This window comes from Rattus rattus, chromosome 10 (genome assembly GCF_011064425.1).
Source record: "Rattus rattus isolate New Zealand chromosome 10, Rrattus_CSIRO_v1, whole genome shotgun sequence".
NCBI classification, from domain to species: Eukaryota; Metazoa; Chordata; class Mammalia; order Rodentia; family Muridae; genus Rattus; species Rattus rattus.
In genome coordinates this window covers 49161133-49188491 of record NC_046163.1, presented here as the reverse complement: position 1 = coordinate 49188491, position 27359 = coordinate 49161133, and the positions used below count along the sequence as shown (strand labels likewise).

Below are 27359 nucleotides of genomic sequence, written 5' to 3'. Positions count from 1 at the left end.
CAGAGAGCAATGGTGGGCATTGCTAGGGTACAGCCTGCCTCCCAACTTCTACATCTGGCTGAAATATTGTTCTGATCAAAATTGCAATAAAACCTCAAATTCTTTATGGAGCTGAAGCTACAAATGTACTTTATTTCTGTCATATTGGCTCAGCCAAGAGTTGCCCTCATTGATGGCAGAGCAGAGTCCCTTTTGCATTGGTGTAACCTTTGGCAGGAAGGCAGGGCCCACAGGATGGCCCATCACGAAATACTGCTTGAGAGGGCTAGAGCAGAAGAAGGTGATAAGATAGAGCTCTTGTGCTGGGAGAATAAACACAGCACCCATGTCTGTCTCTAAGTTCCATAAAGTGCCGAGGGTACACATCAAGTTATGCTATAGCCCATTCTCCTCCTGCCTCCTAATACGTAATGTTCTCTCTTTTCAAATTTGTGTTCCCAAAGATCTATCTCCCTCAACCAGCCGTTTGCCCCGACTCTGTGTATAAGCTGATGCTCAGTTGCTGGAGAAGAGAAACCAAGCACCGACCCTCCTTCCAAGAAATACACCTTCTGCTTCTTCAACAAGGAGCTGAGTGATGCCATCGGTACCTGGCAGTGTTCCTGTGGCCCAGATCCTCCCCACAAGACCTACCGCTCACCCACATCTAAGCCACTCCAGCTGGACAGTCAATGGACCCGAGAGACAGAGAATTAGTCACTCTGCCCTCTCTGTTCCTCACCTCCTCCACTGCACTTCCCTGTTCCCTACCATTGACTCATATATACTTTTTTTTACATGAAATAACTAAAAAAGAAAAAAAATATAGAGCAGATATTAGTAAAAGAAGTGTTACTTGATATACCAAAGGGTTAGATAATGAAGACTAGAAACTCAAGATAATTTATAAAAGTTATGCTTATGTTTATAAGTGTGCAGATCCTACAATATTTTTCCATGTCACTTTCTGTAAAAATACCTTTAGAAAGAAAAAACTTGAAGAATATGAATGTCTTGGGAACCATGAGATTAGGCTTAAGGAAAATACTTAGTAGTCATGAAGAATTGCAGGACTTGGCATTCCACAACTAATGGGTGATTTTCTGATTTGGACATGACTCTCAGATTTCTCTGTCTCTGTCTGTCTATCTGTCTATCCATCTATCTGTCTATCTAGCTATCTAGCTATCTCCTCAAAGTGAGTGCCATGTACTTAAAAATCTCTACCTTGTTTCTTGGAATGAAAGTTTTCTTCAATCATGGCCAGAGGTCGTGGCCTACCTATGAAACAGGGCATATGGGTAGAAAGAAATGTCTGTTGTAAAGCTGGAAGGACAGAAGGACACAGAAGGGAAAGATTGCACAAGATTCCCAGTAGACTGTGGTTATAGGAAAGGAGGTCCTTGGAGGATGACTAGTAAGTGTACTATTTGTTGGTAACATGTGAAGGTCTTCATCTGTGTTTTAGTGACAACTTGACTTTAATCAGTAAAGCCTAGCATTTTGATATTTTAATGGTTGCTTCTTTGGTTCCTCTTGTCCAATTCTATTTCTTTCAATTACGTGATGCCTTTGTGGGACTCTTTAGGCTAGGTTTTCAACTTCTCAAACATAAGTATCCAAAGTCATGTCAACATACAAGAGACATGTTTGGAGTGTTCTCAAAAGTTTAGCCAAGACCCCTGAAAGGAGTTGTAGGAAGACTGATTTCCACTCTTTACTTGGGAAATTATAGAAATAGAACATACACAGGTGAATGGGCTTCCCCAGAGATGGGGAGTCTCTCATCTCTGAAAAGTTTCTGATACTAGCTGAAGAACTATGCAAGGAAGAGGTTCTTGACTACTGGCTACATATGGGATAATAAAAGGATGACCATTCGGTGTTACTGACAGTGGTTTTGCCAAAGAGAGGTTGGCCAGGGGCAAAGCATGAAGCTCTGGCTTCAGGATTCATGAGAACTGATACACAATCAAGCAGGAGTCATCTTAGAGCAGATCCTAAGTTTTCATCCTCCACAGACTCTAAGATTCAGCAGAAATCTAGGTTACAAACCCCTTAAATCCTAAAGAGGGAAACCAAAAAAAGATTATCAAATAAGCTTCCCAAGCCAAGGTATAATAATGGTGGCTTGCTTATGCCTGTCCTTTCAGCTTGCTCCACGGTCTCTTAGAAACCCGAGTGCTTCTTGGTTCAGCATGGCTACAGGACACAGCATAGGTATAACCCTAAGTCTTAATTTGTGGATCCCATTCACTCATAGCAAATTTATCTCTCCTTTTCTGCCATTCTCAGCTTTCGTCTTTCCCAAGGCTAACTTTGATCAGAGAGGTAAGAGACAGCATTGGGTTGGGAACTCTGGCCCTCTTTCTGCCTCAAGCCAAGTATGCCATCTTCCCAAGTCTTGCTGTCTCTCTGAATTTGTTTCCTTATCTGTCTCACAAGAAAAATTGACTTAGGTGATCTAGTAATCTCTTGGAGTTCTGCTATGGTTTGTGCTTGCTGGAGAACAGACTTGTGGTTGATGTAGGTTCAGTTTCGGCACAGAGAATTGAGGCCGGTAATAGTAATCCTCAGAGACATCATTTAAGTAACACCGATGCCTGCCTTATATCTACTTTAGAGTGAACAGGTACGCCTTCATGTTATCTCATTTGATAGTTCTATGGTCAGACATGCTTCTTTCACAACTCTTGTCTATATTCTCTTCAAGATCCTGCCCCCAGCTCACTGTACCCCTTTAAAAATGAAATTTCCAGGTCTTTGCTTTATGGAATTAATCTATTCCAGATGGCTATCAAATATGTATCATCATGTACAGGCACTTTTTTTTTTTGGTATGAAGAAGGCTCCACCTTCTGGCACTGAAACCTTTGTATTATAGACACAGTTTTAGTTTCTATTTACACTAGTAGACTTTAGCAGTACAGGTCTGAGTGGCCGACCACGGTAGATGGTGAGGGCTTACTCAAAAGACTTACAGGTAGTTCAAATCTAAATCTAAAGAAAGCAGAAACGGATGAGAAACTGTGGGTGATTGTTATTTCCCCAAGTTATTTGTGATCACAATACATGTGGATCATTTGTGTCAAGATGTCCTTTTTAGACAGTCATATTTCAGTTCATAGCTTTGTTGACGAATGCATACATACAATAGCCAGGTCCATTTATTTTTCAGTGTTAGGGAATCATACCCAGAGCTCACATTTGCTAGGCATGGATCGATATCTCTCTCTACGTTATAGATCTATAGCCTAGTATCTATGTTCAAATCTTGATCTGTTGACCAGGCAAATATATAACTATGTCACATATGTGACCTGGAATGGAAACAAGTGTCCTGAGGACAGCATGCCTTGTTGGGGCTGTGGAAAGATTGTCTGTGAATGCTCCAAATTGTATAACAAAAGAGGACTGTACACAAGTCTGTGGGTAGTGTTTTTTAAAAGTGGTTACACGGATGTGTGTGTGTGCGGCTGGATGGAGAGGATGGGGGTGGAAAATAAAAAGGAAGGCGCCATATAGAGAGGCAAGGAGAGGTTATGGGGAGGACGCAGGGTGAGGCAAGTCAGACGTGGTTGAGACAGGGCTGGCTGGAGGCTATGAAGTCAATGCTGATACCTGAAAAGAGATCTGAGCGAGGCTAGAATAAGTGACTTGGAAAGAATGGAGGGTAAGGAAGTAAAGGAGAAATGCTGGGTGAGGGGGCCTGAATCTATTACACCGATAGTGGGTACATGATAGGCAGTGCAAGGGATTTTTGCAGAATTGAGGAAGCACATGGTCTTCACAGATATAGAAACATGTACCCACCGAGCCATCAGGGAGTGAGCTCCTCGTCTCAGGGGAAGTGGGTACAGAAGGCAGTTTGCTCTCCTGTGAGTTCTAGACCACATCTAGGGCCGGTGACAGTGCTGTCTGTGCACGGGACTTGGTGTTCCATGTGCTGTTTGGGCATGAAGGACTGAATCCACTTTCAATAATGCTCAGCATAGCTTGGTCTAAAGCGGCCACAGCGAACATGGGAACAATAGGTGTAAGTTAGACAACACTAACTTTTGTCCGATCTTTGATCGAGCCGTGTGTCGTATTGGAAACAAGTTCATCAATCTGCCACCCAGGCATCCCATGAGAAAAGCGTGATGTGGTCCTAGGCCATATGTTTTAAGTAAAGAGGAGATGGGGGGCGTGTCAGGATGAAGGAAATGTGGGAAGATGTTCTAAAGACATGCACTAGAAAACTGAACAGTGTCTGGTTTCATCCAGGACAAAAAGAAAAGAATTGCAACCCACTGGTTTTTGCAACTTTGATGCTAAGTTGAATTCGTGGGCCTGTGCTTGCAGTATAGTCTTTTTGTTTTGTTTTGTTTTGAAGCCTATGCCCTTGGGCACTATATGGGGTAAGCCCCTAATGTTTTTGCAAGATGCACATTCTGGTCTACTCTGGGAAATCCTTTTTGAAGTTTCCTATTCTGGCAACAGATGAATGTCATTGGTGCTTGGTGAATTAATTGGGATCCTGAGTTAAGAAGAAAGGAAACCGGATAGTTACTCAGGACTTGAGTAGGCTGGCCGGAAAAGACTAGGGAAGGACCATTTAGTTGTCCCTAGTTTTTCAGAAAATTTTTAATTTGCAATTATCTGAGACTTGAAATAAGTTACAAAAGAATCAGTGCAGAATAGCCTTAGCCTGAATCTAGTCCTCCCCCCCCCAACCACTGAAAATATTTTAGTCTATTTTCCTCCACTGAAACCATGGTCTGTTTTGACCCATTTTCAAAACTGAACTCTAGGCCTGACTTGGCTTGTGCCAGTTTTCCTACCTTGTACCCATTTGCTCACTGGCTATTATGACCCTTTCTTGGTTTATAACCTGGCTTTGGTGGCATACAGGATAAAGAGTCCGTCTAGGTATTACTCTACACCTGAGAGAGAACATCAAACTGATATACATGAGAGAGAACATCAAACAGACAAGCTCTTTTATCAGTGAACAATACTCCACCTTTTTGCTGAATCCACTTTCAAATAAAGCTCTTCCTTGCTTGTTGCAGAAGGGCCACAGCATCACAAAGGAGTCACGTGCAGCGTTTAGCTCTCTGTTTGGTATCCCAAACACTCCAAGAACAACTTAAGAAGAGTAACAATATAAGGGCTTTTAAGTAGAAGGGGATTCCAAACAGAAGAACAGGACACTTGTTGGTGAGAGGGGTCTAGGAGAAAGCAGTACTTTGGTCAAGAATTAAATGGGACAGAATGGAAGCACTTAATGGGGCTAGAATAAGACACAGACGACACAAATATAAGCCCCTAATGTGAGGTTAAATGCTGTCTTCGGAGTACCAGAGAGGCTTTGTTTGCTTAACTGTTTGTCCTTGCTTAGCTGTTAAACTAAATACAAGCACAACAGCTTCCTGGGGAACATTTGAAACTGTAATTTCCTAGACCTTGGGTTTTCTGTTCGACACTTTTACCCTGACTTTCTTAAGGAGTACAGGAAACTAACTGTCTGTGGCTTATGAAGTTCCTAGCTCACAAGTGAATATTTTGTGAATTTTATGTTTTTAATGAATAAAGTATGGAGAAAGTATGTATCACTTGTGTTAATTTGGGGGAGAAGTGCTTTATAACATAGAGGGCTTATTCTCAATTAAAAAGAGAAAGAAAAAAGTGCCCTCAGGCAGTGTATACCCTTGTAGCCTTTGTAATAGTGAAAGCAATTCAGGCAGCCATGCAGGGTAGTTTTTACATGGCACTAGACCAAAGGCAGAGAGAGAAGGGGGGACGGAAAGGGAGGGAGGGAGAGAAGAAGGAAGGGATGGAGGGAGAGAGAGAGAGAGAGAGAGAGAGAGAGAGAGAGAGAGAGAGAGAGAGAGAGAGAGAGAGAGAGAGAAGACTCTGGCTCCAAACTCAGCCCTCTGAAGAAGGCTATATAGTTTCTCCTACAGACACCTTGCCAGTAACCTTACAGGTCTTATAGGAGGGCAGACCTAAGTTCCAAGGCTGATCTACAACCACAGCTGTCCATCAAGAAATCATTCCTTTCAGTGCAAAATTGTTCTTTGCTGTTTATGGACTCCCTTCTTCTTGCCCCATGTCCTGTTCCTGAGGAGCTACTTCCTGTAGTAATACGGTGGACTCTTCTATGAGGAGACAACCTCTAGGTGTTTTTCAAAAGCCTGTGGTGGGTAATGTGTTTTGTCAAGGGCTAAATAGCAGATGGATTTAATTTCTGCTTAAAATGGTCACAGTCATTCTGAAACGGACACATAAAAATCCTCTGTATTAGAAAACGGAATGGAGCGTGGTGCCAATTGTATTTTTCTTTATTTATTCCCTGTAAGTCTGTCAGATGATAAATTGTAAATACCAGTGATTAAAGAGTCATGCTACTGATGCAGTCTTCTTTCTGTCTCCGGGACAACAGTTCTGGTCGCTGCTATCTTTCTCCTTCACACGATTTGTGGAGTGGTGAGAGGCACCGGGAAAGAGCTGTAGTGGGTGCGTTCAGTGAGGACGTGCTGGTCAGGGCTGTCTGACAGAGGGCCGCGTGAAAAGGCTTCTGTTAGATATCAGTTGACAGCTAACTCACATGGCTGTGTGTCCCCGACGGAGTAGAAACCTTGTTTCATATCTTCACCTTATTGGGCCACTTCTGGGAGCCTGAGTTTCCAGGGTTGTTTTGAGAGCCTTCATTGTCATTACTGAGGTATTGGTTTGTTTCGTTGGTTTGTTTATTTATCCATTTATTTATATTTATTTTTAACATTCCAGATTTTATTCCCCTCCAGGTCCACCCTCTGACTGTTCCACATCCCATACCTCCTTCCCACTTCCCCCATCTTCACAAGGATGTCCCTACTCCACCCACCCCACCAGACCTCTAACCTTCCTGAGGCCTCCAGTCTCTCGAGGGTTAGGTTCATCTTCTCTGACTGAACCCAGACCCAGCAGTCCTCTGCTGTATATGTGTTGGGGGCCTCATCTCAGCTGGTGTATGATCCTGGTTGGTGATCCAGTGTCTGAGAGATCTCTGGGGTCTAGATTAATAGAGACTGCTGGTCCTCCTACAGGGCTGTTTTTTCTTTTTTCTTTTTTTTAAAGGAACAGAAACCCTTGCTAAATCCAAATATGGTCTGTCTCAGGCAGCTGGTCACGCAAGCATAAATTAACAAGACTGTATACACCTGGGATCCAGATGCAAACTTCGCAACAGAGATTAGGGAGGAAGGATCTCAACCGCATTTTACTTTAACCTGCAGAATTTCTGAGTGACATGAGCACTCTTCTTCCAGCAGTGTCACCGTGGAAAGAGACTAGGTATGAATTCTCAACGAAGAAACATGTTCATGAGTGCACTTCCTGTCTCAGGACCCAAGACCAGGAACTTATACACCTGAGTGGCGGAAGTGGGATGGAGGGAAAGGGAACAGGGGGATTGGAGATGTTTGGAGAGATAATTCCGCTGTCAACACATAGTGCCAAGGCAGACATGAGTGACGCCTTGCATCTGTGCACACTCAGACACAAACACACAGATGAGTTATTTGTATGTAGGTCATTACTGAGGATGGAAATTATGTCCATTCAGTTTTTCATTAGCAGCTTGCATGGGATTGGTTAAGTTGTAGAGAACAAGAAAACTGTTTCCCATTTATAGTTTTATATTCATTTCCTATTTGAAGGATTCACATCTGTAAATCCTTCTCTTCCACAGTCCTTGGATCCTACACAGGGCAACACGTGACCCTTTACCATCAATGAGTTGGGTAAAATTCTGAGTTAGTTTTGAGCCAGACTGAATGTGGGTTTTTTTTTTTTTTTTGAGGGAAGAGGGTTGAAAAATATGAACAAGAAAAACTCCACAGCCCCAACTGACAGTTATTCATCAGTCCCGTTTGCAAATTAGAGGCCGTCAATTCTGGGAACATTTCTAAGAACCAAGAGTAGAGTTTTATTATCAGAGCAAAGGACACATCCTTACCTACTGTACCATAAAAGGAAGAGATCAGTGTCCAAATTTAGTGTAGAGACAGATTTATTTTATATATATATATATATATATATATATATATATATATATATATATATATATAGAGAGAGAGAGAGAGAGAGAGAGAGTTGCTGACACCTGCTCAACTCATACCAAGATACCAAGGCTTGCCAGTGATGGGTAGACTCACTGTGTACCATACTTTTCTGGTACCCAACAGCAGAAGCCCTCAAACAACACAAACCCAAGATGAGTAGTTTGGAGTGATGTAAAAACAGAAAAACCAAAACCCAACACTCAATTGTGAATTAAAATATATTTCGATTGTTCTAGGTTGTGACTCTTCTATGACAAATTACTTTAAAAAGAAAGCATTCTAGATTAACAGTCCAGCCCATCAAGGGTCAAGCTTTGGAAGCAGCAACTTAGAGTACAACCAAACGAGGAAGACACCCGGTTCCTCACCGGGCTAGGTGGAAGTGGTGGAGGAGGAGAGACTTTCTCTGAAGTCTTCCGGGCCTCATCTAACTCAGAGCGGGTCGGTCCTGCACCGGTTCTCATCCGAGACTGTGGTGAACCCCTCGCCGACACACACAGCCTCCTGAGGGTCTTCAAGCACGGCATCCATGCAAACAGTTGCACGACACAGCTTTCAAAAACATCTCTAATAGACCTTGTAATACGTCCACTGAGTTTACAGTTGGGCGGTGGGCCACTTTGATAGCCGCCCTAGAGTGCAGTGGATATACCTGTCCCACCCTAGACTCCCCACTCTCCCGTTTCTTTTAAAAAGCGAGCTTTCTTCCCCTGCTCTTTTACATGCCACTTCTGAACTCCAGGGCTTAAAAGGATCATCTGGGCATGGAATCTCAAGGTCGAGGATCTTTATTTTTCACTCCAAGGCTTTAGGAAATGTGTTGCTCCCATCTTTGACGAACAGCTGAAATGATCAGTTTTCTTAAGTTTTAGCAGTTCGTTGGTGTCATTAATCGAAACATATCTTTTAAAGTCCAGAAAAGGTGTTATCAGTCATTTAGGATCACAGCTATTCATCGTTAAGTACAGCTTTGAAAGAGGCATAAAGTTTGTTCAGTCACCCTATGTATTAGTTCGTTCACTCAAGGTTAACTGTAAGTAGCGAAAGCTGGAATAACGATTAACAGCTGTGCGGGATACTTTTATGTGAAGTGAATTTAATGAAAATTGGGAGTTATGTATGCACTTGCCCTTCCCTCTCTCAATACCTAGCTTCACCCCCTCCGAAGTCCTCATCTGGGATAGTTTGGCGTCCCGCCCCCCCCCCCCACCAAACCAAACCAAACCAAAACTTAAAAAAAAAAACAAAAAGCAACCAACCAAACAAAAAACATTACAGCAGCCTGAAGGCACTGAAGGAGATGACAGTTCCCATTCCTTTTAGAGTTTTGAGACTCTGGTTTTCATTCCACACTCAGAGACTGAAATTGCTAATTTACCCGTGATTCGACATAAATAAAAGTCAATGAAATTCACGATCTCTTTCTCAAAGACGAAGCTTTAGAAAAGGATAGGAAGGTGGATCTACACGCCCTAAGAAGCCACCTTTGACTTGGACTCCTGCAGCCCAGCCTCTCCCTGGGAAACCTCCGGCTGCGCCCTCACTCAGAACAAAGACTCCGCCCTACAGTGACACCCACTGCTCGCTGGCTTGAGCAGACTTGGGGCGGGGACTTCCTGGATTGGCTAGGGCTCCTGGGTCGCGTGGCTCCGCCCCTCGGCCTATCTCACCTCACCCGGTGTGGGCGTGGAGAGAAGACGCCGAGTTGCGATTGGCTGGCCTAGCGCGGGGAACGGATGACGCAGGAGAGGTGGGGCCTGGTTGACCCTTGATTGGTCGGGGTGCGCGTGGTCAGGGATCCTGGTTCTGGCTGAGAGCTGCTGAGAACCGTGGAAGGCGTGGAGCTCCGCTGCAAGGCTTGAATGATGCGGAAGGTGGTTTTGATTACCGGGGCGAGCAGGTGAGGTCTCCCGTGGAACCCTGGAGGCTAAGTTCCGGGGTGTGGAGAAGCGTAGGTCGGAGACTCACCTCGGTAGGGTCCACAGAGACACCATCCCTCCCTTCTCTGACTTTTTCAAGAGGTGTGGTCATGCCTGCCTCACTGGGTGCTCGGTGACAGGCGCTTTGAATTAAACATGACAATGGAAAGTGACTGATCAGCCCGGCAGTGATGCGGACCCTATGCTCTCAAGGGACCGTCAGTCTCCGGAGAGTAGTTAATTGTAGGTGCCCACCGTTCACTTTTAATCCTAGGCGCAGTGGCGCGTCGTACACTCCGGGTGTTTAAATGTCAGCGCCCATGAACTTTAGGGCAATTGGGAAATTTCATTACTGCAACACATTTCACATACTATCCCCAGGAACATACAGAACGATCAGTATCTTGTGGCTATGACTTGTGCTAATCCAGGTGTCAGTTCAGTCACTCCAGGCTTGCCCACTTGACCCTTGATCCGCTTTATTGCCTAGTAGGCTTGTCATTTGTTTACAAAGAATGGAGGATTCCCCCAGCTGGTTGCACTGATATTTTTGAGGAGTTAATACAGGATTTGCTAAATGCCACCTAAGCCTGTTTCAGTGATCCAATCACATCTACGTTAACTAAACCAGTGTAGGAAGGGGTCTGCCATGGGCTTTTTGTTAGTGTGCATTCTCCTTTAGGTCAACTGGTGTTTGGTGGTTCTTACAAGGAAAGTGCCTATAAAGTCGGGCCCGATTTTGTGTGATTTCGATATACCATGCTGTGTGCAACTTATACTAAAGGTCTGATATTTGAAGTAAGGATGACTAGGCCCATACTATGTTTGACACTTTGCTAGCAGGCCACCAGATTATGTGTGTTCTAGACTCACATTGGGGCTCCCTTTGCTGGCAGTCTGCATGAGAACTTGTAACCCGGGATGGCATTGCTGCCAGCAGTGGGCCCCATCTGCTGGGCACTTTGATATTACTCGGACCCAGTGTATCTAAAGCCTCTGGGCTCTGCTTCTCTTGTCTTTGGCGCCATCTGATTGCTATTTCTGCTCTCTGTCTACTTGCATTGAGGGCCTTTTTCTTACTGTTGGTTATTCTGCTGTGCTACTGTGTAGTCTCTTGAATAACAAAAGAAACACAAAAAACAACCCAAACCCCAAATCAAAACCTCACTAGTTCACTTACTGGGATTTACAGCCCTCCTAATAGCAACAGTGAGAACCCTTGGCAGCATAAGAATATGGGAGCACAATAAACAGTTGCTAAAACCCTCTGGGGATATGTTAAATCACACTCCAACAGGTACCCCAAACCTCACGTACTGTGTCGTTGAACTGTATTAGAGGGGAACAACTGGATGTTAACTTATCAACCTGACTTATCAGGAGGGATTCCTCCTTCATATAACGTTTGGGTATTTTCTCTCTGCCTGGGCTTCTCATTGCAGCTCAAATCAACACAGTCAATTTTCTGAACCAGAGACAACTGCCTTCATTTAACACCATTTCAAGGAACTCACGCTTGTGCCTGAATTGTCCTTTCAGTGGCATTGGGCTGGCCCTTTGCGGTCGGCTGTTGGCAGAAGACGATGACCTTCACCTGTGTTTGGCGTGTAGGAACCTGAGCAAAGCAGGAGCTGTCCGTGATGCCCTGCTGGCCTCTCACCCCTCTGCTGAGGTCAGCATTGTGCAGATGGATGTCAGCAACCTGCAGTCGGTGGTCCGGGGAGCAGAGGAAGTCAGGCGAAGGTGAGTCTCTTTTTGATGGATTGCTGCCTATCGTAAAATCAGTCAAATCAGAAAGGGCAGGAAAGTATGGAAAGTTAATGGCTATTGTGTAAAACGAGTGTGCTTTCTTATGTGGTACCATAGCATGGCTTTCAATCAAACTGGAGAGGACAGGGAAATATGAAAAGGTAATGGGTATAATGTATATAAAACGAGTCATGCTGAGGGAGTCCGCACAGAATGGCGTTAAAGCCCTGAGAACTTGGAAATATCCTTTCCAGTTGGCAAAAGCACCATTCTGTCTGACACGAGGTCTGTGTTCTGCTGTATTCTGTCCCGTTAGAACATGTATGAAATTGTGATGTTATTTTATCCGGAGAGAGACACACACTACAGCAATCCTTTTGATTTTGAATATACTAATTATGCCGTTTGATTGAAGCTAGAACTTAATTTCCACGCTTTACCAAGCATTGCTTCTTCGTACCTAGCAAAATAAGCTGCTATTGCTAAAGTTCGTAAAGTAGATAATGGGTTAATTAATCTGAGGTCCCACTGGCTTCACTTGCGTGACAAATGACAGCTCATTACTTAAAGTAGCCATTTTAGTAATTTGAACCATGTGATTTTTGTATGATCAAGAAATACTGACGTACAGTCTCTGTTGTCAATCAAGTATATATCTCAAAGTCTGGTGTTATTAGCTATGGCTCCTGGGTCACATAGAAGACACGATATAGTGCCTAGGATTCTAGGAGACACTGAGCATGAGTGTTGGCCATGAGTGTCATGGGAGCAGGTACTGCCTGCCTTGATCCCATTCCAGAGGGGTGCACATACATTCAGGCTTATGAACTCATTTCTTGGCTCCTCCATGACACGTATTCTGGGGCAAGCCCACCGAGACTACCTAATCCCCCTAGAACATTTACAGTTTTAGGGCATGAGCTCAACCTTTCATCAGTTTATGGTACATAGCTCCCGGCCATGAGCTCTGAGTGGTTTCCACTTGGGTCTTCTGTTTTGGTAGCTTCCTGGCCATCCAGATCACAGCACTGATTGGTCAGGGCAGAACTGCTGGATATTATGTGACTTTAATTTGCCGAGTTGGGAGGGTGTGAACTGGTTAAAAAAGAGATCAGGAGGAAGATGGGTTTGATTGAGGGTACTCCAGTGCTTGATTGGTGGGCTGCAGTTAGATTTCCGGCTAGAGATTTAACATCAAAGCCCATGGAAACCACCCCGAGCAAAGGATACTCAGGTCCCCACTGTGGCTAGAGACACTGCCAAGAAAGAGCCATTGTAACCCCGATGTTACATTGTGGTCATCTTCGTTGGTTTGGAAAGGGTTTCTCTGTCCTTGGCCCTTCTGTGTACTAGAGGTGGAGTGCAGTTTTGTCCCATCTTTCCTAACAAGGCCATTTTTGGTATCTTACTTGCAGGTTTCAAAGATTAGACTACTTATACCTGAACGCCGGAATCATGCCTAACCCCCAGCTAAACCTCAAAGCGTTTTTCTGTGGTATCTTTTCAAGGTAATTTTCACAGTCTAGATCAGTGGTTCTAAACCTGTGGGTGGAGACTCCTTGTGGGGAGGGGCGCATGACCCTTTCAGAAGGGGTCACCTATCAGATATCCCGAGTATCAGATATTTACATTACGATTCATAACAGAGGAAAATTACATTTACGAAGTAGCAATGAAATAATTTTATGGTTGGGGAATCACCACAACATGAGGAGCTATAGTAAAGGGTTACAGCATTAGAAAGGATGAGAACCACTAACTGAATACAAAGAAGGTATTCACTTTGTTGCTACCATTTTGCCTTTGGTGTGTATGTTGAGTTGGGAAATGCTGAAAAGGATGGAGATGAACGGAAAGGGGGAGTTGGTACCACAGCAGGCAAGTCAAGTACTCGTTTTTGTGGGGAGTACTGCATGTGGTCATGGTTTTCATAATGGTCTAGGTTTCTGGAACGTTCCATGTGGTCAGATGGTTCATGTTGATGTGGCTGAATGTGCTGGTCTCAGAACTCTTCTTGATAAGGCGGCATTCCTAGAGAGCATCCAGCATCTAGGATGGCCGGCTCTGTGTCAGGAACTCTGGCTAGTGAGTTGAGGGAATACAGGAAATGAATGTCTGCCTGAGAGATTCTCAGCACACACATAAAGTGGCTTTCAAAGCTATCTAACCACAAGCCAGACGCAGAAATACCCGTGTTTGCACCCAGTGCATTAATTCATAGAGGTTTTTGATGCAGGCGACCTGCTCACTTTCTCTTTACTTTTCTTCCAGGAAAACAAAACACACATCCATCCCACTATTAAACCGATCTCACAGCAACACACTCTGCTAATGTGTTCAATGCTCTTAGGATTCCTAGTGAGAGAGACAATCTGGTTAACTTTTTTCAGTAGTTAAACGCACTCAACCTGGGCGAAGACATTTTCATGAGCACAGCTGTGATTGCCTAAGAACAGTTTCCCTCTAATCTGACTGGGTAGTGGGTGCGGGAAAGTAGGTTAAGTACACCTGGGAATTTGGGGGAGAGGAGTATTTGATATCTCATTTAATACAAATGTCCAAGGAATTGGTGCTTTGTCATTATAGAATCAAAGAAGGTGTGTGTAACGTCTTTGGTGTTTTCAGTTTCAGGAGCTTTAAAAAGTCACTACTGTCTTCTGTTGTTTCAGAAATGTGATTCATATGTTCTCCACAGCGGAAGGACTTTTGACCCAGAATGACAAGATTACTGCTGATGGGTTCCAGGAGGTGTTTGAAACCAATCTCTTTGGCCACTTTATCCTGGTATAAATACTAATACTAATTCCATACTGACTGCTGTGATCATGAGGGTATGCGTGGACATATTTCTGTTCTGTGAAGCTCATTAGTTTGTGCTTAGCATTTAATCTTTGAGCATTGACATCTGATCACTGGCCTTAGAAAATGCTGCTTCCTCAGAGAATGGAGGAGGTAGATTGGCAGACACACAGTCTGATATTAAAACAACGTACACAGCAGCAGAAAAAGCATGTTAGTTCTGTTCTAAGTAGTTCTACAAACTAGGCTTGGTATCACCTAGCCTGGGATAAAGTGTGCTGCCATTAAACACTGACACATAGTTGACTTTTCCTTATCATGGCTTCTTCTTAAGCCTCCATATTTGGATGTACAGTCCTAGGCATATATGAAGGAATCATCATGAGGCTGTGTGGCTTGTCTAGTGTGTCCTGTGGTATCGCCTCTGGATCACTCTCATGGTCCGGCCTGAATATCGGCCAGCCATGATAGCTCATTGGTGCTGGGAGAAATTTGATGCTGTTTTTCTGGGTAGAACATGTATCTCTTATTTCTGACCTCTTTTCTTTGATCCCAAGTCTCTTAATTAGACCTCATTTAAGGCCTAGCATGTGTTTATTAGAAATTGGTATGTGGAACACTAGTATGGACTAATCATTAAAGGAAGTGAGTGAGATAAATATTTGGGGCCTGTGTGGTAGCCTTGGGTATTTTCTTAAGAAAACATAGAAAGGTATAATATGAATAGTGTACCCTCATTTGTATTAACAAGAAAAGATGAAACGGAGAACTGGTTGCCATTGATGAACTTGGGTACCAGGATGCTAGGAATGAGTGGAAGATGCATATTTTATTCTCTGAATTTTAGTACTGTTTGGGTTTTAGGGCTGTGGAGTGTCACATCCTTAATGACAATGATGTACTAAAATACAAGGTTAGAATAGGATTCTTATCTGATCTTTTCTTAAATAACTTTATAAGGGCCGTCATCTAATGTGTCCTTGATCTCCTTAGAATCTTCTCCTGTTCCTTTGCTGTCTTTTTGAATTATTAAGTAAGACAGTCATTGAGAAGTGGTGGCTCACACCTTTCTCCCAACACAGCCTGAGATAGGAGGATTGCTGCAAGGCCAAACCCATCCAGGGCTACCGTGTGAGGAGCTCCTTTCTCAAAACAAACAAATGAATGATATTAAAATAAAATAAACTGGTAATGATAGAGAATTAATTCATTAATAATATTGTAATCTTGTGTTTTGATGAATCTGCTGTTTACAAAGTTAAGTTGTTTGGAACATAAATGAGAACTGTGGTTGTGGGGCAGATAACACAGGTATCGTAGCATGTCTTTGTCTAGGCAGACCGTGTCATCAGGGGGTTCAGAACCCACTTACCAGATAAAAGGATGCCAAAACTATGACGCAATGCCTTCTACGTCAGTTATGTTTAGGAATCTGACCAGATTTCATAAAATACAAACTTGAGTTCATGGTTCATGTGTAAATGAAGAAATGGATCCCCTTCTAGTTTGGCTACCATATAAAAATAATGACCAGGTGAGTTGTTATAAAGAGTGGGGATCCTTTCGGTGAGTTACACGTTCCTTGAAGTGGTACCCGTTAGGAGTGGGTAACTGACTCAGTCTCATGTCTATGGGGTTACTTGTTTGGGTTGTCTTAGTAAACACTGCAGCATGGGCCACACCTGGAAGCCTCATTGGTCGAGCTCTTTTTAATGAACTAGTGGTTTTCGGTTGTGGTATATTTACAGAGCTTTTGAAAGGATGGTACAGAGAGTTCTGCATTCTATATCAGTCTCTTCTCTAATTTCCATTTTATATCAGTACTGCGCAGTTGTGAAGATAAGCGATACGGTACTGATAAGTTATTAATAAGGCGTATACTAAGGTTGCCAGTTTTATTACATCTCGGTTTCCGCTCTGGGGTTCTATCCAGGGCATCACATTGCATTTAGTTGTCAAGGCTCCTTGGGTCCTTCGTTGTGGAAGTTTCACAGACCCACTTTGGTTTTGGTGACCCTGACCGTTCAGGTTTGCTGCCCAGGCGTTTCATAGATGGTCTCTCAGTTAATTTCTCTGATGTTCGTCTCATGGCGAGACTGGGAATTTTTTTTTTTTTTTCAGAAAGACAGTAGATACAAAGTCCCCGTGTCATCACCTCACATCAAGATTGCATATTCCAAGGCCAGGCATGTTTGACAGGCGCTTATAATCCCAGCACTTGGGGTATGGAGGCAGGGAGACAGAGTCCAGAGCTAGCCTGTGCTATGCTCACTGAGATGCAGAGTGAGAGCCTGGCTCGATGATAAGGACTGCAGCCCGTGACCTTTCCATGTTGACCTTGGTCACCTGGTTGAGGTGGTTTGCCAGGCTTCTCCACTCTGAAGTCATGCTTCTGTCTCCGTAGTGTGGTGTTCAGAAGACTCTTACTCTGTCTAACCCACACCAAGGGGTTGAACTTCACCTTTTAAAGGATGGATTTCCTTCAGAAATTGGTTGGAATTTTTCCAACGGGAAAATTTCTCTCTCCCATTTTTAAAATTCAATTCATTTGGTAGTCATGTGGAATCATGCTTATATATTTATGTATCAGAGTCTCTTATTTAAAAATGATATTTCTCCTTTTAGTCTCTGTCACATATCCTACTTATTCCTGATAAGTTTTTTCCTGATTTTATTTTTTTTATTTTAGGATGGAAACCAAGATAAACTGTTACTAGAATCGACAATCTGGGTTCTTGTTTCTTCCTAGATGTTAATAGCTCCAGGCCCTCTCAGCGAATAAACCATGGAGATAAATGGGTGTATACTAACTCATGACCACATACATATTTATACATACAAGTAGTCGCTCTAAGATGAGACAACACTAATGTCTGTAACTTTTACCCACTGCTGCCTGTAGCCCCTCTAGCTTCTTGCTCTCGCAACAGTAAAACACCTGCTCCTTGCTACCATAGCCCCATGCATTTACTTGTTAGATTTTGGTATACGTAGACAGAAGTTTTAACTTCTTAGCACATACCCCTAGCAGATCGTGACACCTTTTGTTCTGTGTCGTCCTCATTCAGATTCGGGAACTGGAACCACTTCTCTGCCACAGTGACAACCCCTCTCAGCTCATCTGGACGTCTTCTCGAAATGCAAAGAAGTCTAACTTCAGTCTTGAGGACATCCAGCACGCCAAAGGCCAGGAACCTTACAGCTCTTCCAAATACGCTACTGACCTCCTGAATGTGGCTTTGAACAGGAATTTCAATCAGAAGGCAAGGCCCGTCTCGGAGGTGCAGATGTTATCAGTCAGGGTTGCCCTTTCCTTAGGGCAGAGATAAGCAACACCCACCCTTTTAGAAAAATGGCATTTATTTCCTGTTCTGTACTCTTCAAGAACTCTGGTCCTCTGCTAATAGAATGACACGTGTTTACTCCAGTACAGCTACTAAGTACTTCTAGTGCTGTCTGTGCTTCTGTAAGCCTGCAGCTAGGTGGCTCACACCGTCCGGGTTTTCAGGTGAGAACACTGACGTGTTGCGTACTCAATGGTCACGTGTCCCTTGGACTTTGTGTTCTGAGCCTCCCGCCTCCAAGCCTCTGTCATGCTGATGACTAAAAGGCGGTCAGTCATTGTAAACCTTGTGGAAGGGGACGATGAGGCTCTGTAGCTCTGTCTCTGAGCTTACAGAGTGCGAGGGTTTTATATAAACGAGAAGATACCCCTTACCAGTCACAGTCACCTGAAGTCACTGCCGCTTTGAGTGAGCGGTTGGCCAGGTCCAAAATCTTCACCAGACTCCTTGGCTTCCCCGTTGGCGTGTTCTGGTTGTCATTACAGCTTAGATTCAGAGTGTCGGTCCAACTCTTGAGTTTTCCTCCTAACATCTTGAGGTCTTTAGAATTTGTCATGGCTGCTTCAAATGTCCCCTTAACATTCCTTTCAGAGGGCAGGGTCAAGCTGAATTAGTTCCGTGTTTCATAGAAAGCTCTGGGATTTCTTTTACATTTTAGTTGTCAAGTAAAACATGGGAGTTGTTTTTAGCTCATGATTCCTCTTTCTCAGTGTCCCAGGAAAGACAGTTTTAGAATTAAATTGGGGGATTCCATCTTTCCAAATTTTTGGTTTACTTTTTTAACAATATTATTATTATTATTTTAGTATTTTTGATGCTGGTGATCAAGCCCTGGCCTTTGTACTCGGTGCAGTACCATTTGAGTTAGAGCCTCAGTTCTTGTTAACTTTTGCACCCTCACCCCTGTAAGTGATTTTAGACTTAAGTGGTCCTACTAAGCATCAAGGACAACTGAGAGTCCAAACGCTGCCATTCCCTAAGTTCATCCTTGAACTAAGTCAATTTGCATCAAATCAGAATCTCACTGTGACTCTGCTCTGTGCCCCCAGGGTCTGTATTCCAGTGTGATGTGTCCAGGGGTCGTAATGACCAATCTGACGTACGGGATTCTGCCCCCCTTTATTTGGACCTTGCTTCTCCCGGTGATATGGCTCGTAAGTGGCAAACACTTATTTTATTTTTAATGCGGAGTTAGGAAATTGAAGAATTCAAGTCGAGACAGACTGCCACTTGACTTGAGGTTTTTGATGTGCTGCGATCATAAATTTGAATTTTCCCTCTTAAATTGAAATTTGTTGTTGTCATTACTGCTCTAAACGGCCACATAATAATACTGTTTTTTTTTTTTTCCATCAGCTTCGCTTTTTTGCACATGCGTTCACTGTGACACCGTACAATGGTGCAGAGGCATTGGTACGTTACCAGTTCATTGTCTGTATAGTAGCGTTGTGATGGGAGGGTAAGCTCACTGATGGCAGTGAATGGTTGGGGGGGCGTGTAAGGTAACAGCCTATGGGTCGAACAGCCCTTTTACAGGGGGTCACCTAAACCACTGGAGAATACAAATATTTACATCACAATTCACAACCGTGGCAAAACCACACTTAAGTAACAATGAGTTAATTTTATGGTCATGGGTCACCACAACAGGAGAGTATATATATTAGAGGGTCTCAGCACTAAGAAAGTTGAGAATCGGTGCTATAATGGAACAAGGTCCATGGACAAGCAAATTCCATTTGAGACTAAAGTAAGTATCATGTTACAAACAATGTTAGAAGCTTGGCATTTGACACCTGCTAGCATGCTGGTCGATACGACTATATAGAGAACACGCTTCTGTAGAAGCAAGATGCACCAGGAGCTGCAGGAGAAGGGATAGGCCACTACAAAAGTCAGTCAAAGTAGGGGCAACAAGACCTGGTGTCTTATGTAAAGATTTTTCTTCCTGCGAGAAAGTGAGCGAGAGAGGTAGCTCACTTGTTCTCGTACATGACCCAGTTTGATTCTCAGCCCCCATGTGGCAGCCCACAAGTATGCATAACTCTGGTTTCAGGAGATCCAACACCCTCTCCTGCCCTCCACAGGCACTCGGAATGCTTGTGGTACACTGACATCCATGCAAGCAAAACCCTTAGGTACATAAAATAAATCTAAAGAAAAAATGTAAAGATTCTTCTTCCTCTCTTGGTGTTAGAGGATCAAGCTGCTGTATTAGGAAACCAAGCACAAGTTTGCACTCCTGCCAACAGTGGAGGGGTGGTCCATTTGCTCCACATCCTCACCAGTAGGATTTCCTTAAAGGATGCCTGACAGTTGGGCTGCGTGTGTTTCCTCATCTGTGACAGGCCTTACTCAGGAGCTGAACTTCTGTTCTCTTCTGTCTGTTAGTAATGCCTTTGCACATTTCTTAGCTTAGCCCCGAAGCTCTGAAGGGTCAGAATCTCACCCGAGAAGAGAGCTGCCATTGGATTGGAATCCGTTGTCTTAGTTTCGAAGGGTGTGCTCCATCCACCGAGACAGGACTTTTATCCTAGAAACTTGACGGCCAGTACTCTAGTGTCCAGGCCTGGCTATTTCTTAAATCTTGACCAAATTGAGTTTTGGGGGAAACATGAAGGGAATAATATTAAAGAATCTAATCGTTCTTTTGGGAGGGCACAAACTGATTGTGGAAACATGTTGTTAGACTGTATTGGTATAGTGGCCAAGATATGAGACATTCATGTGGTGCCTTAGGCATTCCTCATTCTGCACATCTGTGGTGTGGAAGTCTTGTCCAGGCATAAGTGTATATTGAGCACCAATGGTGTGGGGTGTATTTAAAAGAGAAAAACCCCTTGTTATGAAGCAGCTTAGAGGTATGTTTGGGAAAGTAACGAATCCATAAAATAGGTAAGGAAACAAGACATCTTGTCAATAGCTAGGGACTGTTCTTTGCACAGGGAAGCTAGGACCCACCGGGGCTGGGTAGTTAGAGCTGACTTCGTTGAGAGTGAAACTAGACTCGACTCCGAGGGGCCGGGTGATTTGGATAGGGTGAGCCCCATGATCCTAGTGTCCCAGGTTGAACTTCATCGTGAAGGGCTAGAGAAACAGCTCAGGCCTTCATAGTACTTGCTGCCCTCGTTGAGAACCCCAGCTCAGTCCCCAGCACCCACGTGGCAGCTCACAGCAGTCTGTAGCTCTGCTTCCAAAGGAGTCCAATGCCTTTTTAAGGTGCACACGTTCAGCAGGCAGAACCCATAGAACAAAAATAAAAGTTAAAACAACCCGTCGTGACACTCCAGTTTTCTAAACGTACATGCGTAAACGGCCGTCACCCCAGACCTTTGACTCACTGATGTCTGGAGAGGCTGATGGGAGGATGAAGGGTGGTACTCGTCACATGAGCAGAGGATCTCTTTCAATTCCTCTGTACACTTTGTCTCCTTATGAGGGAAGCATGAACTTGAGCTGAGGCATAGGCCCACTGTGAGCGTGTCAGAATTACAGTAAGCATTCACATCCGAGTTCTATGGTTCCTGCCTTGGAACCCTTGAGCATGGCTCCATGCATCTAGGCTTTTATCATATGTATATAAAGTAAGAGGGAGAGCAGTGAGCAGAGGCAGGGCATGGTGGTGGACTCTGTAGCAGGTCAGATTTTTCAACAATGACTTTAATCATAACAAATACAATGTGACAACTCAGTGGGACAGAATAGAAAGTTTAGAAGGCCCAAACGCAGAGGTTTAGTTTATGAGAATGACCAGCAGTAGAGGGAAAAGATGGGCTTTTCAAGCGAGGTTGTTGCCAAAAGGACATATATAATGTTCTAGTTAATTGAAGAGGTCTGTATGTCAAAATTAAAATATAAAAGTATTAGAAGAAAATATAGGGGAATTAAATGAAGTTTCAGAATGTGAAGGATTGCTTGTCAGAATGTGGGATCTCTAAGTGAGTGAAAATTAAAATAAAGTTGACATGATCCCAAACTCCACTACAAAGAAAGCACAGAGTAGAATACAAACACCTACCTTACACAATAGGTAAATATTTCCTTAGTAAATCAAGACTCCAGCAAGGGAAAACAGCATTTGTTGGAATCACGGGCAAAAGCCAGAGTCACAAAGACTCTGAAGAGGTTCAACCATGTATAAAGATGCCTGGCCTCTGATACTAAGAGAGGAGCAAACTAAATCTATAATTCAGAGCCCAGCTCCGATTAGCAAAGACTCGGACATTTGGTGCAAGGCTCTGATGACTAGTGATAAGGACAGGAGACCTCGCCCGAGTTACGCAGCTTCTGTGAGGCTCTTGTGAAATGTTGCACTCACCACCCCCATGGTTTAGTTTGTAATCACAAAGGCTGCAGTCTACTGCATGTGTTTTTTTCATTAAAAGCTGAAAGTACCAGTTACAGCTGCCCGGGATGAGATCCTGTGCTTTCAAAAGCAAATGAAGCAGATCAGTATACACAGGTTTGAGAAATCGAAGGTATGATGTTAAAGTGAGAACTTCCGTGTGTCATGCATACTCTGGTTTAAGAGAGAAGGGTATGTGTTAACTGAATGAAGAGAGAGTTCTTTGCATGGCCACACGATAGAACAGTGGGTTACTCTCAGAGACGGCAGCTGTGTGGCTGCAAAATTGGAACGAGAGGACGACTTCCTTTGTGTATCGTGTAAATCTTTTGGTCATAAGCATCTTCTCACTGGTAAAATATTGGCCTAGTGACCTGTGCTCTGCTGTGGCATGTGCTAAGAATGACATTGACTAAGCCCTTGGATGAGACATGGATTCATATGGGAATGAGGGAGAAGATGGCCAAAGAGAGGACTTTTTTTTTTTTTTGTTCTGTTTTGTTATTTTGCTTAGATTAGCTCTCAAAGTCGACTTTGGAGCAGGCTGACTTAAATATGATAGTGGTTTCCTAAAGCACTGAGATTGGCTAGTGCTTTTTGAGAAGACTTTGACGAGTCTTCATTGAGTACTGATAGCAAATCTCACCTGCTTGGGGCAGGAGCAATGTCACCGCTGTCACTGACATGCTCTTCTCTTCCAGGTATGGCTTTTCCACCAAAAACCGGAGTCTCTCAATCCTCTGACCAAATACCTGAGCGGCACCACGGGATTAGGGACTAATTATGTCAAGGGCCAAAAGGTAAATTCTTTGATGCTGTCACGTGTGAGATGCGGCCCGGCCGATGACGCTCTGGGCCTGTGGTGTGGCCTGTCGCGAGGCTCCTGCGCCTGAGTCTTCACTCTCGTGTTACCATGGTCCATTTCACTGCTTTCTCCTGTCTCATTGCTCTGGGCATATCTTCTTTCTGCTAAGCCTCTCTCACCCATGTTCTCGTTCATGCCCGTCATCCTTCAGAACTCCGCTTCTTCCCCACCTTCTCTGTCTCTTTAGAACAGGGCCTATGACCTGTGGTGGGGTCTCCTGTACCTGTTCTGTGAAACACTCACCCTCACGTGGCCCTGCCAGGATAAGCTTTGCAGGGAGGGAATGTACCTGTTTCCCTTGTGTGCCGTCTCCTAATGAATAAATAGAGTTGTATGGAACACAGAATACTTCTGTGTGAAGTCAACTCCTCTCTGAATGTACACTCTGTGTGAGATAATTGTCAGCTCTGTCAGACAGCTATTTTGAAGAGTCAGGGAATAGAATAGAGAAAATCAAATTGGTATTGAGTCTTTCAGAGTCTCATCTAAAAAGAAATCAAGTAGAATTGCACGGGAGTGGGGTGGGGTGAGGCGGGGGGATGAGAACACGTTCTCGGGACTACAGGAACATGCTGTAGCTTTGTCACAAGCAAGCTCTGTTGTAGCCTCCTGCTTTTCTCCGCCCAGCCTACTGAGGATGCAAAGTGAGGTAAAAATCAGCCTTTCCTAGATTTTGAAATATGTCGTATTGGTTACTAGCGACTGGAAAACATTTTCGAGAAACAGCTCCTCAAGCAGGTAGAGTCGTGTGGTGCTTCCTGGCTGTCTACCCCTTGCTGGGCTAGCTCACCGCGGTGTATTAACCCAGGATCGCTTTGAAAATTTCAGTTAAACAGAAACAACATGGTTGATCTGGGTGTTTACAGATTGTTCTTTCCTGCATGAATTGTTTTGTTTTAAGGCAAGGTCTCACTAAAACCTGGCTGGCCTGAATGTCTTAGCGAGAGAGTTTCTGCTACTGTGGTGAAACAGCATGATAGAAGCATGGGTGGAAAAGACTTATTCATCTTATACTTCCACACCATAGTCTGTCGTGAGGGGAGTCAGGGCAGGAGCTCAAGGCCGGAGCCTGGGGTCGGGAACTGAAGCGGAGGCCACAGAGCAGTGCTGCTGGGTATTGGCTAGCACCAGGACCATCATCCCAGGGATGGTGCTGCCCACCGTGAGCTGAGCACTCCCACATCATTCATCAACCAAGAAAATGAGCCACAGGCTTGCCTACAAGCCAACGTGGGGGGAGCATTTTCCTCAGCTCATGTCACCTCTTCACAAATGACAGCTGTGTCAAGATGGCATGAAATTAGGCAGCACAGACCAGTTATAAACCAGGTTCCCCTGCAGAGGCAGATCACAGAGATCCGCCTGCCTCTGCCTCCTGAGTACTGGGATTGAAGACGCCCACTACCATGCATCTCTCTCTCTCTTCTCTCTCTCTCCTCTTTTTAATAACTCAAGTTTGTATTAATTTATAATCCTTAATATACAAAATGATATACTTTTAGAAAACTGTGATGCAACTTACTAAGCTCACTTTGGGGCTTTTAGAGTTTATTTAACCTGATAACCTTACAGGGAACAATTTACTTATCAAGGGGAGAAAATGTTTAATTCCACAAACCCAAGTATTTCATTAATGTTCTGTGAGATACATTGAAGAGAAGACTTTAGCTTTGGATTCACTTGGGGAAATCATCCTTCCTCTCTGTTAAGGGGTCAGGGGAGCTAGTGGCTGCTCAAAGATCTTGGGGGTGGGGAGGTGGGGGTCACTGCCTTCAGTTCCATTGCTGAACCTGCCATGCTGCAGTCGAATGCCACACCCATACACATTTGGACCACCTTGGATAAACCCAGTGTGTCACAACACAAACCAAAATGATCTGAAAGTGGGACAGGCGGGGAGGAATAGGGTGGGAGGATGAATATAATCAGAATGCAGGTTTGTCATGGGATACATTTAAATAAAGGTGAGTTTGAACCAGAGAGATCTGTAGCGTTTGCAGATTCAATCCGAATAATGAAAAAGATCAAATGAGGATAAATGTCATTTCCAAAATGTCAAAAGGTTTCCTTGATCCCTAGCGTTTAAGAGGAGCCTGGCTTTTTTGAGGTTTAGGCCCCTTGTTGGCTAGGACACAAAGAGATCCTGTTTTCAGGAGCTGAAAGGTGGTTCTTGTGTTCAGTTAAAGTAAGAGTTTCTGCAGGAAAACAAGAATACAAAATAAAAGTGATATAAGAATGAATCTCCAATTTCTTGCACATAGAAGCACTTAGGAAGGGGGTGAGCGTCTATAGGAATTCAGATGTGAAACCCCCACCCCCCTCACCCCTCACTCCCCCCACTGCCCTCCCGTTCCCTTAGCAGTTGATTGGATGAAAGGGGTCAGAATAGGAAATAATGCTTACATTGTGTCTCTCTGCCTAAAGCCAGCAGCGGGAGGTTTGGCAGGTACCATTTGCTTGAGCATTTATGTCCTCAGGTGTTTCCCAGCAGCCCCTGGATGGCCCCTTCCCGTCCCTTCTTATCGTCCCTGCGGGGACGCCACCCTTTGCTCGCCTGTAGTGTGTTTTATTTTTCTTTTGCAGCCATCTCTATCTGTGCTTGTTTTCCAGATGGACATAGATGAAGACACTGCAGAAAAGTTCTACAAGACCTTACTGGAGCTGGAAAAGCAAGTCAGGATCACCATTCAGAAATCAGATCACCACGGCTGACGACGACGTTCCCCAGAGCATCCGGTCCACGTACGCCCTGGTGCACACGGCTTTCTATCGTGCTGGGTGATACATGTTTGTAGTAAACCATAAGCCATGATGATCTCTCCTCCTACTTTTTAGAATGGTCTCCAAGGCTGCGTGGGTGCACTTGTGAGAAAGGCGTGGCAAAGCAGAGGGGCCAGCTGAATACCCTCCAGAGTAGTGTCCTGTCAGAATTGCTAGAGGCTTCCCGCAGAGCATCCTCGGATAGCGTTCTGCCACCCGGAGCCCAGTAGTTTAGACTTGCGTGATGGGGACACAGTACAGCCTGAATCTTCTTTTAGTCCCAGCGAGGAGAGGCAATGCTACTGACTAGGACTTCTACTTCCTTTGCTTTTCTCCATGATCCCTTTTATTTAACTCTCTTTACATTCTTCTTCATATGCTGCTTTGGATAATCTTATACGTTGTCTGAGCACGTGGCCCCACGTGACCGCCCACGCAGTCATTTTCAGGAACAAAGTATGTTTGTGTTTGGGCCACAAGCATGGTTTCTGATCTTTAATAACATCTGCAGATGTATTCATTATGAACAGCTTATCGACAGGATAGTTCACTGGAATTAAACTTATAGCAAAAATCTATTTCTTTGTGTTTCAATAAAATTAAAAAAAAATTGGGAAAATGCTAGGAAGCACAGTGGGAGCAGAAGAAAAGCGTTTGTTTTTATGTGTAAGATGATGGAGTTTTTCAAACCTTTTCTCCATAAATCTTAAAGAGCCACACATGAGCATCCTTTGTTATGAACCAAAATGCTAGAGATGGCCAGGCATTTTTATCATAAAGGCATCCCGGCACTCGGGATACAATCAAGTCAGTAAAAGTCTGAATGGAAGTGAGAGAAAAGTGATACGTAACTATAATCTCCCTGCAGCTCGTGGGTATGAAAACCTTCAGTTTGAGTTTCTTTAATTTTGTTGACCAAGAGGTTTTTTTGTAAAGATACAGGTGAGGATGAGCCCACGCCCTCAGGCTCCTCCTTTCTCTCTGGGACACAGGAGATGGTTCATCCTGAGATTCTTCATCCTGAGTGAGCTCCCATTTGGAAAAGGCTCCAGGGGAACTCATGTGTCTCATCTGCAAAGCAAAGCAGTCCCCTCTTTGCTCCGTTCCTCGCGGGCAGCGTGCTTGAGGACCGGTCCTCCTCGCAGGCAGCGTGCTTGAGGACTGGATCCGTGCTGAGTGAACCGTGAGAATTCCTCATTTTGGTTGAGAATGATGAGGTTTCTTAGAGATCAGGAAGCCAGCGTGCCGAGGCCCAGGCACCGCCCACTGCCCTTCTGAAGGAGGGTCTGCTCTGTCCCCCATGTGTTTCTAGGAGACAGCACAGAGCTCTGCAGGATGGTGTGGGGAGCGCTAGGGGGCCTGCGGCTGGGTAGTCAGAGTGGATTTAGAGAAAGCTTGGGTTTTGCTCATTTGTGAGTTTGGGGAAAACGTCCTTTTCTGGGGTTGTCAACTTATAAACATCAAGTTATTCATAGAATGTCTTTATTCTTTTGCTGGCTACATTAGGGA

The 27359-nt window shown here is 44.2% G+C and overlaps 2 protein-coding genes across 2 annotated transcripts in view; both read left to right on the top strand.

The window, feature by feature from the left end:
* Ddr2 (discoidin domain receptor tyrosine kinase 2) overlaps nt 1–5569 on the top strand; it is a 102598-nt gene extending 97029 nt beyond the window's left edge. Inside the window, exon 17 of the mRNA XM_032915259.1 lies at nt 444–5569. Coding sequence (XP_032771150.1) covers nt 444–578 — 135 coding nt within the window. The 3' untranslated portion in view covers nt 579–5569. The remainder of the gene's footprint in view (nt 1–443) is intronic.
* Nucleotides 5570–9844: 4275 nt separating this feature from the next.
* Nucleotides 9845–26426, top strand: Hsd17b7 (hydroxysteroid 17-beta dehydrogenase 7). The gene is made up of 9 exons (XM_032915124.1): nt 9845–9969; nt 11528–11731; nt 13153–13245; nt 14407–14521; nt 17605–17799; nt 18930–19034; nt 19237–19293; nt 22927–23025; nt 25701–26426. Exons 1-9 carry the CDS (start codon nt 9932–9934, stop codon nt 25800–25802), a joined length of 1008 nt encoding a protein of 335 aa, XP_032771015.1. The 5' UTR covers nt 9845–9931; the 3' UTR covers nt 25803–26426.
* Nucleotides 26427–27359: the final 933 nt, after the last annotated feature.